The sequence below is a fragment of the Bos taurus genome, chromosome X, assembly GCF_002263795.3.
Source record: "Bos taurus isolate L1 Dominette 01449 registration number 42190680 breed Hereford chromosome X, ARS-UCD2.0, whole genome shotgun sequence".
In the NCBI taxonomy this organism is placed as follows: domain Eukaryota; kingdom Metazoa; phylum Chordata; class Mammalia; order Artiodactyla; family Bovidae; genus Bos; species Bos taurus.
The window spans coordinates 32,048,953-32,060,895 of record NC_037357.1 but is presented as its reverse complement, the minus strand read 5'-3'; the positions used below and the strand labels follow the sequence as shown (position 1 = coordinate 32,060,895).

Below are 11,943 nucleotides of genomic sequence, written 5' to 3'. Positions count from 1 at the left end.
CGTGGGAGACGTGTTGGGAAGATCTCCTGGAGAAGGAAAAGACTACCCACTCCAATATTCTGGCCTGGAAAATTCCATGGACTGTACTGTCCATGGGGTCACAAAGAGTCGTACATGACTGAGTGACTTTCACTTTCTGTGTGCCCCATGCATTGGCCCTGCCTATGAGCTACATGGACATACAAGCACTCAAAAAGGGAGCCATTCACCTTCATGGACCTGTAGGATACAAATAATGGGCTTCTGTGCCAATGCCTGGGCTCCTGGTATAAGCTCAAGGCACAGAAAATGCAAAATCGGTTGCTATACATGTGATATAGTTTAGTCAGTCATTTGTGTCTGACACTTTGGAACCCCATGGACTGCAGCACGCCAGGCTTCCCTGTCCATCACCAACTCCCAGAGCTTGCTCAAACTCATGTCCATCGAGTCAGTGATGCCATCCAACCATCCCATCCTGTGTCGTCCCCTTCTCCTCCCACCTTCAATCTTTCCCAGCATCAGGGTCTTTTCCAATGAGTCAATTCTTCACATCAGGTGGCCAAAGTATTGGAGCTTTAGCTTCAGCATCAGTCCTTCCAATGAATATTCAGGAGAGATTTCCTTTAGGAATAACTGGTTGGAGCTCCTTGCAGTCCAAGGGACTCCCAAGAGTCTTCTCCAACATCACAGTTCAAAAGCATCAATTCTTCAGTGCTCAGCTTTCTTTATACTCCAACTCTCACATCCATACATGACTACTGGAAAAACATTAGCTTTGAATAGATGTATCTTTGTGTGCAAAGTAATGTCTCTGCTTTTTAATATGCTGTAGAGGTTATGCTCAGGTAGCACCTAGAGGTTGATCATAGCTTTCCTTCCACAGAGCAAGCATCTTTTAATTTCATGGCTGCAGTCACCATCTGCAGTGATTTTTGAGCTCAAGAAAATAAAATATGTCACTGTTTCCATTGTTTTACCATCTATTTGCCATGAAGTGATGTGACCAGATGCCATGATCTTAGTTTTCTGAAAGTTGAGTCTTAAACTATTTCACTCTCCTCTTTCATTTTCATCAAGAGGCTCTTTAGTTCTTCGCTTTCTGCCATAAGGATGGTGTCATCTGCATATCTGAAATTATTGATATTTCTCCCAGCAATCTTGATTCCAGCTTGTGCTTCATTCAGCCTGGCATTTCTCATGATGTACTCTGCATATAATTTAAATACACAGGGTGGAATATACAGCCTTGAGTACTCCTTTTCCAATTTGGAACCAGTCTGTTGTTCCATGTCCAGTTCTAACTGTTGCTTCTTGACTTGCATACAGATTGCTCAGGAGGCAGGTCAGGTGGTCTGGTATTCCAATCTCTTTAAAAATTTTCCACTTCAAGAGACTGTGTTGTGATCCACACGGTCAACGGCTTTAGTGTAGTCAACAAAGCAGAAGTAGATGTTTTTCTGGAATTCTGCTTTTTCGATGATTCAACGGATGTTAGCAATTTGATCTCTGGTTCTCTGCCTTTTCTAAATCCAGATTGAACATCTGGAAGTTCACAGTTCACATACTATTGGAGCCTGGCTTGGAGAATTTTGAGCATTACTTTGCTGGCCTGTGAGATGAGTGCAATTGTGTGGTAGTTTGAACATTCTTTGGTATTGCCTTTCTTTGGGATTGGAATGAAAACTGACTTTTTCCAGTCCTGTGGCCACTGCTGAGTTTTCCAAATTTGCTGGCATATTGAGTGCAGCACTTTCATAGCATCATCTTTTAGGATTTGAAATAACTCAACTAGAATCCCATTACCTGCACTAGCTTTGTTCATAGTGATGCTTCCTAAGGCCCACTTGACTTCCCATTCCAAGATGTCTGGCTCTAGGTGAGTGATCACACCATTGTGCTTATCTGGGTCATAAAGATCTTTTTTGTATAGTTATTCTGTGTTTTCTTGACACCTCTTCTTAATATCTTCTGCTTCTGTTAGGTCCATTCTGTTGCTGTCCTTTATTGTGCCCATCTTTGCATGAAATATTCCCTTAGTATCTCTAATTTTCTTGAAGAGATCTCTAGTCTTTCCCATTCTATTGTTTTCCTCTATTTCTTGGCATTGATCACTGAGGAGGCTTTCTTATCTCTCCTTGCTATTCTTTGGAACTCTGCATTCAGATGGGTATATCTTTTCTTTTCTCCTTTGCCTTTTGCTTCTTTTCTCAGCTATTTGTAAGGCCTCCTCAGACAACCATTTTGCCCATTAGCATTTCTTTTTTCTTGGGGATGGTCTTGATCACTGCCTCCTTTACAATGTCACAAACCTCTGTCCATAGTTCTTCAGGCACTCTGTCTATCAGATCTAATCCCTTAAATCTATTTGTCACTTCCACTGTATAATTGTAAGGGATTAGATTTAGGTCATACCTCAGTGGTCTGGTGGTTTTCCCTACTTTCACTATGTAACTTCTCACTATGTACATCTGTTCTTCTCTCAAATTCTTTCAGCATCTTTATGATCATTACCGTGAACTCTTTATTTGTTAAATTGTTTTCTCCATCTCACTTAGTTTTTCTCCTGGGGTTTTATCTCATTCCTTCAATTGGAACATATTCTTCTGTTCCCTCATTTTTCCTCATTGGCTATTTTTATTTCTGTATCTTTGGCAGGTTGGTTTTATTTCTTGATCTTGGAGTAGTGGTCTTTAGAAGGAGACAGCCTATGTATCCCAGCAGTCCCCTGCCCTCTTGTCACCAGAGATATATGCTCTAGTGTTGCCCCTGTGAGGACTACATGGTCCCCTCTCTTGAGGCAGGCTGACTGGTTTGGGCAGCCTGGTAGGCATGGCTGACCCCTGGTCTGCTTGGTTGCCAGGCCTTGCCTTGTGCAGAGGCTGATGATCACTGGTGGGTGCGGTTGGCTCATGAGGTGTCTGGCTGCTGAGACCTGGGTGGTCCCAGGCCTAGTGCCAGCCCACTGGTGGGTGGAGCAGTGTTCTGGGGTGGAGGGTTACACAGCCAAGGGTTCCCAGATCTAGTGCTAGCCTGCTGTTGTGTGGGGCTCATTCCTGACACAGCTGGTTTCAGGGTGCAGGGTGTCCTGAATCAAGTATCCTATGGGGTCCCATAGGAGCTGCTGCTGGCCTGCTAGCGGGTGGGCTTGGACCTGATATGGCAGGCTGTAGGGCTACAGTGGACCTGGGGCTGCTGCTTTTTCACTGTTGGGTGCAGCCCAACCCTGGGGACCCCGGCTACAGAGCATGTGTTCCTGGAATGGGTGCCAGCCATCTGGTAGGCAGAGCTGGTCCCAGGGTTTCTGACTGCCCGCCTTGGTTTGCTGAAGTTGGTGCCAGCCCACTGGTGGATGGGGCAGGGCTTGGGCCTCTGGCTGCAGAGCGGAGGGTCCCTGGGCTTGTGTGGGCACTGGTGGGTGGAGCACCATCCTGGGCACCCTGGTGGCAGGGCCAGGTCCTGTGTGGGCAGGGGACTCCAAGGATCCTAATGCAACTGGCGTGCTGATGGGTGGAGCTGTGGCCATCCTCACCTATCTGTTTGGTCTGAGTCTTCCCAGTACTGATGCCAACAAGCTGCCTGGTGGGGCTGAGACGTCTTGCTAATAAGTGAGAGGGAGGACTTCAAAATGGCACTTGCCAGCACCCGTGTCCTTTGGTAGAACGAGCGCCCTCAAGTGGCTGCCACCAGTAGCTCTGCCCCAGGGTGAGCTCCATTTACCTACTGCCTCTCCAGGAGCTCTCAGAGATGAGCAGGTAGGTCTCACACAGGCTTTTTCAAATTTCTGCATCCACACAGAGTCTAGGAGTGGGTGAGATTTTCTGCATGTACTTGAAGAGCGGAGTCTCTAGCTGCTAAAGCTGCCTAGCTCTCCTTAGAGTAAGACGCGCTTCCCTTCAAACCAATGTTTTGTGGGCCTATTGTTCTGGTGCCTGACCTACAGGCTAGGTGCCCAGCGTGGGGCTCGGACCCCTCACTTCCTGGGAAGAACATCTGCAGTGGTGATTATCCTACTGTGTGTGCATTGCCCACTTAGGGTATGGCTCTTGACTATACCATGAGTCTGCCCAGCTTACCCATTCTGATGTGGTTGCCTTTCTATAGTATATATATAAATATGTGTATGTGTATAAATATATAATTCTAGACATATTAAATTATATATTTATATTTCTATATAAATTTCATCACAGACTACTGCTGAATCCTCAGTGTCATACTGTCCCTCAAGAAGACCATTGAGCTATTAATGGTGAGTTGATCACAATATCTCACTTCCATCCTTGAAGGAGGAGAGGACTATCTTTGCTGAAATTTATAGGTACACATTCTCAATGTGGATTTCGCTTTCCTGCTTGCATCGCATTGTCTGGTGCCACTATTTGATGACTCACAGAATGCAGGACTGAGTGACACAGAATATTTCACAAAACCATCCAGGACCAAGTAATCCCCTAATAGCACACCAGGGGCTGAGAGGGCAAGTGGCCATGAGATCCAAAGTCACCATCTCAGCCTCTACCTTCTGGAAGCTGCTGGTCTTCTGGAGCAATGGAATGACCTCTACAAAGCACACGTGATGTGCTCACTGAGATATGAGAGCCCATGGTGCTGGGGTGTCACCCTCCAGGGACTGGACATGCTCCACACCTGTCATCCTTAGTTCCGCCGTGAGGTAACATACATGGTCCTTGAACCAGAGGGTAGAGTGACCCCACTGATCACCACTCCCACTGACCCATGATGCCACATACAACGACTCCCAGTGACCCACAGAGAGCTTGTACTTCCGGTCTCCCAAGAGTAGGTTCTATATTTCCAGAGCAGGACGGTCCACATTAGCCACATCTAGCTATTTACATTTGACTTCACATTATGTTAAGGTAGAAGGCTGGGCCCTGGGACACACTAAGCACATTTGAGTTCACAATACCCAGCCTCATGTGGCTACTGGTTATCCTATTGATGGTGGTGACACACGACAGGCTATTCCCAAAGCAAGAAGGTTCCCCCAGGAGACATGATAGCAGTCCTACTGACCCATGAGCTGTGGTTTCCACTTGGGCTCCTCCTGCTAGGGGACCAGCACATGCAGAGAATTGTCCCCATCCTGGCAGGCAGTGGTGACCATGATCCTAAGGAGTGTGCGGGTTACTCTGGCACAGGGGGAACAGTGAGGAGACATCTCTAATAGCCAGGTGATGTGTCTTTGTTCCCGCTCCAGTTCAGTGCTGAACTGACAAGTCCAAGAGCAAGGGTCTGAGAAGGGCATCGGGCCCAGGGCTTCAGAACCCTGAGGGACAAAATCTGTATTACCTCACCAGGGAAGCCACTGGAAATGGCCGAGGTCCTGGCTGAGAGTACAGGGGATTTAGAACGGATCTCGGGCAAGAGAGAGTGACCATCAGTTGTGGTGCAGCAGCTGCTGCATCTGTGAGGGCCCAGCATTTGTCCAGTCTTTCTCTCTGAGCTTCTTTAGGAGGAGAGGAAACCAACCAGAATCCTCAAGGAGCTGTCCTCAGATGAGGTGATCTCTCCAGATGAAGGGAGTGTATGTCAGTGTTGGGAGGGGTGGATTATAGTGGATGCTGTGGTACCACCCAGATCTCCTCCTTGTGACTAGCCCACTCATTTGCCCAGGGCCACTGGAGTTGGTGGATGAGGACTCAAAGCAAAATTCTTTTCCAGAATTGCCCTCCACCGAAGGGGCTGCCTCCCTGGGGGCAGCTCATTGTGAGAGACTACTCACAGGATAAGTGTGGGGAGGATACAGCGGCCTGACCCCCTCGCCTGGATTAAGCTGATCTCTGCAGGGTCTTCCCTTTTAATGTCTGCTTTCTGAAAATTAGTATGACCACCATGCTCTGAAATGGAACCAGAAGTGAACAACAGAATGAAATGCAAGTTAGACACAGAGACTTAGCCTTTGGAGGTTGAAGTCACGGGCAGGGGCAATCTCTGTGCCCTGTCAGAAAATTCCAGGAGTATGACTCCCATGTATTTGTGTTGGACTCAATCACAAAGCTATATCTCAAGGCTTCTGTGCCCTGACGGTTATTTTGGCAAGTCAGATCATCTTCTTGTCCCAGCGAATAAATGGAACAGAATTAGTAACCATTTACCACTGCTATTGGAGAAGGCAATGGCACCCCACTCCAGTGTTCTTGCCTGGAGAATCCCAGGGACGGGGGAGCCTGGTGGGCTGCCATCCACGGAGTTGCACAGAGTTGGACACGACTGAAGTGACTTAGCAGCAGCAGCAGCAGCAACCACTACTATTATGGTTAAAGTATTTATACATCACACAGTAAGGCAGAGGAGTATGGATGGATGGACTCCAAGTTAGATGTTTTCAACGGTCCTCCTGTTTGCATTTCATGGGGCACAAGGAAGGGGCTCCAGGCTGGGTACCTACAAATGTTAGTATCCCCTGTGACAAGGGATAGGTCAGCTACAGTTGAGGCACTTACAATCAGCCTCCTGTTTGCTTTCTGAAATGAATAAAACAATAGAGACAGCGTAAATAGCCAGTGTTTGTCTCTTATAAATACCTAAATGCAACAGTCATGGCAAGGACAAAGAGGGGCAAAACCTTGTTTGAGTAAAGGACAAAGGGATCTCCACTCCCCCATCTTTTGGGACAAGGGAGACACCAGACATGTGAAGCAAGGCTCCTTGTGGCTCAAAAGTCAAGGGATAATGCCAGACCATAATGAGTCTTGCTCCTCATGGAAACCTTCACTTCGAGGTTCATCTTGGCTGAGGGGTGTGTACGAATGCAGGGGAGTGTCCCAGGGAGGTCAGGTGTAGAGAAAGAAACCAGATGATTGGCCTGAAGGGAGACAAAAATCCAGGACTGCCTCATATAAATGGTTTTACCGCCTCTTGACTGTGCTCCTGCTCACCAGGTGTGACATCCACACTCTTTCTCTCCAGGATTGCATCTCTGCCTTGCTTCTGTCTCAACTAAGCCATTTCTTTATGTGCTCTCCCACTTGTCGTGCTATGTTTCTAATAATAAACTTTGTGCCTGCATTTACAGTTTCTGCCTCTGTGATAAATGCATTTTTCACTGGAGGCAATGATCCATGAAACAATAGCTTTTGGCCTCTAGCTCTTGCTAGTCTGGTGGCTAGGATTCCGGGCTCTCATCCAGGCTACCCAGGTTCAATTCCTGGGCAGGGAATTAAGACGTCACTTCACTCAACCTCTCACTGCTGCCTCACGAGATCAGTGCCACTGGGAGGAGCCCAAGTCCTCACCTTGGCCCTGAATGGACGGCTCCTGGACAGAGCTTCCATCAGTCACTCAGGAAGGACCCTTTCCTGCTTCTTGGGACCTCAGCCCCATGGATGTGGCACCACCTTCCTCCAGAATATCTTTCCACTGCACCCCAGATATCAACACAAATGGGATGCTTTTTCCCCCAAAACGTACTATTGTTATTTATATGAAAAGTTTTTTTTTTTTCTGTCTTTGTATTTAAATTGGTGAGTTGATCATGTATTTATTCCCAAACTGTTGGAGGTTTACCTAGGATCCCATGTTCCCTGCAGGCAGCTTCCAGGAAGCAGAGGGAGAAGAGACGTGAACAAGGACCTGGAGTCTCTCGCCTGCCCTGCATTGTGCTCGGTGCTCAACAGACAGCAGCCGGTAGGTGTAGCTTGTGATGAAAATGATTCCCTTCGTGTGTTGAGGAGTTTTTGAGAAAGCCAAAGGTGCCTTGAACCTCCAACTGTTTCTAGTCACCCCTCTGTGCTGGCACTTTCAAATGCAAGATCTGATTTAGTTTCCAAGACTCTTGTGAACGTCAGGGAAGGGTCCCCCCAGCTCCCTCCAGTGCTCTTTCTGCCCTTCCCTCTGCAGTGATGCTGCCCACAGTCTCAGCGAGCTGAGGATGTGCCCCTGCCTCCTGATGCCAGACACAGTCTCCCCCAGGAGGCCCGGCTGCCTCCACACGATGGCACTTGCCTGAGCACCTGCAAGGTGCCCTTAGGCTCCGAGACAGCCATGAGCTTCATGAGGGCAGGTATCAGGCAAGCGACAGTGAGAGGACAAGAACAGTGGGAGTTTTATTCATAAAATCTAGCTAGGATACACACAATGCCACACTTTCCACCTCCAAGGAGAATTCTGAGGTGTGTGAATTCAAGTTCAGTGCAGATTTTGCCACTGTGGTTTCCATAACCCATCCTCATCTATGGCTTTAGGGCCTGACCACCTGGATAAGTTCATCTATTAGGTTAAGTGCACAGCCACCAGTTTCAAAGAAGACACTCCATTAAAAGCCTACCAAAAGTTTGTGGGTGCTTAGCAGGACGTCTTCAACTATATTCTCCAAGACTGAGTAGATTGTGCAGCAAACCAAAGTCCACTCACCCCTCCCCACTTTGAACAATTTTGGTGTACTTAGATCAAGTAGCATAAATACGTGTCTAACTGTTCCTGACCATAGTGTAACTTCCCCTCCTGCCCCAGGAAATTTATCTAGGACAGAAGAGGATCTTCTAGTGTGTATGTCCCATTTCAGATTTTCTTCTCACCCATAAGACACTGTGTATAACTCTGGCTGCTGCCACCATCCACCCTCATCACAATCACCTCCCACAGAATGAACCCAGCTTCCCAAAGCCCCAAACCACCCTGGCCCAGGCACCGACACTCAAGTGCTCCTCCTGGACCCTGCTCCTGGTTGCCCTGTTCTGTGGAAATAGGGGATGTCTGTCCACCATCCTCATGTGACTGCAGCTCTTAGATCATCGCTCTAGGTGTTGGGGTGTCCTGCTTCTAGTGTCCCCACTGCGAACACAGGGCCTTCCACAGAGCACAGGCTCCACGAAGGTCTGTGAAATAAATGAGCCTGAGCGGGGCACTTATTAAGTCAAATCAGGCTTTTTGTGCTTTCTTATATAATTACTTGAAAAACTCCAATCGAACAGAGATAGTTTAGCTGTATAAAATGACAGACAAGAAGTACAGAGGAACTCACCTCAAATACATTTTATTTCTTAATTCTTACTAAGTAGTATCATATTTCCAAAATAGTTATATTCCAAGTCCATGTAATCTTGTTCTGGATCACAAAATAAAATAAAGAGTTCACAATCACTTTTACAAAACAGCAAAACTCATGTTCTTGAACTGTGAGCACAAACACACTGTGATCAACGCTACTGACATAGTTGGACACTGAAGCTCGTTAGGCCTTCTATTACAAGGAATAACATTTGAAAAATTTCTAAAGGAAACAGAAGTGGATCTCCATGTCATTGTAGCGAACAGGAACCAAAGATGCTACACACCAGTTCCCCCAACTCTCCCAGCCATCACGACTGAGAAGGCTGAATGCTCCCTCTTCAAACACAGAGGGAAGGATCAGCCTCCCTTCCTATCCCCAGGACAAGCTGCTGGATGTGGGCCTGAAAGGAGCCTGGCTGCTGCTCTGGCTCAGGGCCCCTCTTCCCCCTCCCTCACACCTATGCCCACCGGGGTGGGAAGAACCTGGGACCCCTTCCATTGATCTTGCGCAGATAGTCCTTGACTTTCTGCTTGCTGGTCTCTGCATAGGCCCGGGGACCCCACAGGAACTCGTAACGAGCAGGGTGGCTGTAACGCACCTGCCGGTACTTCAGGTACCCCGCCCGCACCCACACTTGGGTCAGCAGCTCCTTGGGCTCCCCATAGATGCAGTGCTGTATCCCAGGAAATACCTCCATCTTGCTAAGTGCTCCCCAGACCTTCTCCTCACTGATCCGGTCCCCTGCTAGGATAATCAGGCTCAGGGCTGCCACCAGGAGGCCAGCCTTTGGTATGCTCTGCTCATCCCTCTGCATCTCATTGAGGGTGAGGCCCAGGACGGGGACCATGACATAGATGTGCTCTCTGTGGTCCACCTCTTTCATATCCAGGCCAAAGGAGAGCTGCAGGCACTGTGTGGCTTTACGGAAGATCACTTGGAAGTGGGCCTGGTTATCCCTGAGGACTGTATTCAGCATTTCAGCCTGGAAAATCGGCTCCTTGGTGCCATACTTGAGGATCAGGAACTCCAGTAGTTGAGTCGTCATCCCATTCAGAGCCTGCATAAACAAGATCTCCGCATCTCCAATGGCAGAGGAAGATGAGACTGGAGGGAAGGAGGCCAGAGGGGTTGAGGCATCCTCTGCCTCAGCCCCCAGGAGCTGCGCCTCCACTGGGCCCTCGGCCTGGATTTGGCCCTGAAGGTCTTCCTCAGAAGTGCAGAGCTCATTTGTCGGGACCACAGGCATGATGACTGGGGTCTTGTGCCCAGTGTGGGTGTGGCAGGGGGAAAATGGAGACCACTGACCTGGGAAAGAGAGAGAGTGTAAATGGTCACTGTTTTGTAATGCGCCACGGGTGGCTCTGACTGAGTCCACTTACTGGTCTTCCTTGAGGGCTGCTCTTGAGCGTTACAGGGGCGCTCCTCCTTGGTGATCAGTCCTCTGTTAAGTGAGGAAGAGAAATTCTGGCTCAGGATTCAGCCAGTACAGCCTGAGCTTCTGGGGCTGACAAGGTGGGGGAATTAGGGCCTTTTGAGGTCCCCTCTGTTCTGGGATGGGGAGCCCCTGTGCACACTCAGGACACCCACCTCACCTTGACTGCTGGCACTCCTGTGACCTCAGAACACAGACCTCAGACCTCAGTCTTCTCCTCCTGGTTCCTGGAGCCCCTGTGAGACAAACGGAGGTGGCACCTCGGGGGTAGATTGTGGCACAGATCTAGGCCTTCTGTGCTGGTAGGAGGGGTTGACTCTGTGAGGTCCCCCCAGAACTGGGGTGGCTATTCCCATTGGGGCTCACGTGTAGTGCTCACTTTTCCACTGGAATGGCCTGGACCTTCCCCCTTTGGGGGCCTGCAAAGAAACTCAGAACAAGAGCCACATCTGGACAAAGTTTCGGGGGGCCTCATATGTGGCCACACCTGCCTAGGGCCTCCTGCAGGTCCTAGGCTGGGAAGATGCTGGGTCACCGCTCTTCACGTCCTACCTGGCCTCCCAGCACTGAACAGAGGGGTGGGCATCTGCTGAGTCCTCCCTCGGTATCCAGGGAGTCCAGCCTCTGAATACCTGAAGGCTCCGCCCTCCGCCCTCCACCAGAACACCTCACCTTAAGGCCCCTAAGAAAGAGGTGAATAAGCTGCTCACCCTGCTCTGGGGCCTCTAAGCCCAGCCGCCGCACCACCGCCTCCACACACCCCGGGCAAGAGCAAGGATCCTCCCTACCTTAGGTGCTAACAGCCTCAGTCCTTCCCCGCATGGAGCCTAGACTCCAGACAGAACCCGCGATTGTCCCGTCCGCCATGTTGGAACCCTGCCACATTCACCAAGTCCCCAGTCTCTCTGATACCCGCATGTCAGGAAGTCAGACAGGTTTAGTGTGCTCTTCTCACCACAAGGGCTCCCAGGGCCAACTACCGGGGTGGGATTCTGTGGGTTTCCGTCGGTCCTCACGCAGGGACCCCTCAGTCCTCCTTCAGGCACCTCACCTTGCGTCCAGTCAGGACCTGGGATTCTCGCCTCTCCCCAACGGAAGCCCCGGCCCCTTATACCAGGGCCCGTCTCTCCAAGACCCGGATGTCAGGAAGTCAGACCATGCCTGTTTCGCTCATTCTATCCCACGGACACCCTGGACTGATAATAAAGACGGACTACTCTGAGGTCTCCTCTGATTGTGGTCCACGATACCCTATTCCTCCCTCAGTGTCCTCACCTTGACTCCCGGTCGGACCTGGGCTCTGTCCTCTCCCTACCTGAGGCCCGGCTCCTCACACCAAGTCCCCAGTTTCTCTGAGACCTGCATGTGTGACAGGCTTAGTGTGCTCTTCTCACCACAAGGGCTCCCAAGGCCAACTACCGGGGCGGGATTCTGTGGGTTTCCGTCGGTCCTCACGCAGGGACCCCCTCAGTCCTCCTTCAGGCACCTCACCTTGCGTCCAGTCAGGACCTGG

General features: G+C 49.7%; 1 protein-coding gene across 1 annotated transcript; it reads right to left on the bottom strand.

Annotated features, from left to right (window-relative positions):
* Window positions 1–8,973: 8,973 nt before the first annotated feature.
* Window positions 8,974–10,814, bottom strand: LOC107132001 (melanoma-associated antigen 10-like). Its single transcript, XM_015461463.3, has 3 exons — window positions 10,591–10,814; window positions 10,378–10,439; window positions 8,974–10,303 (listed from the first exon to the last, which is right to left on the bottom strand). Exon 3 carries the CDS (start codon window positions 10,242–10,244, stop codon window positions 9,456–9,458), a length of 789 nt encoding a protein of 262 aa, XP_015316949.1. The 5' UTR covers window positions 10,245–10,303; window positions 10,378–10,439; window positions 10,591–10,814; the 3' UTR covers window positions 8,974–9,455.
* Between the last annotated feature and the right edge of the window lie 1,129 nt (window positions 10,815–11,943).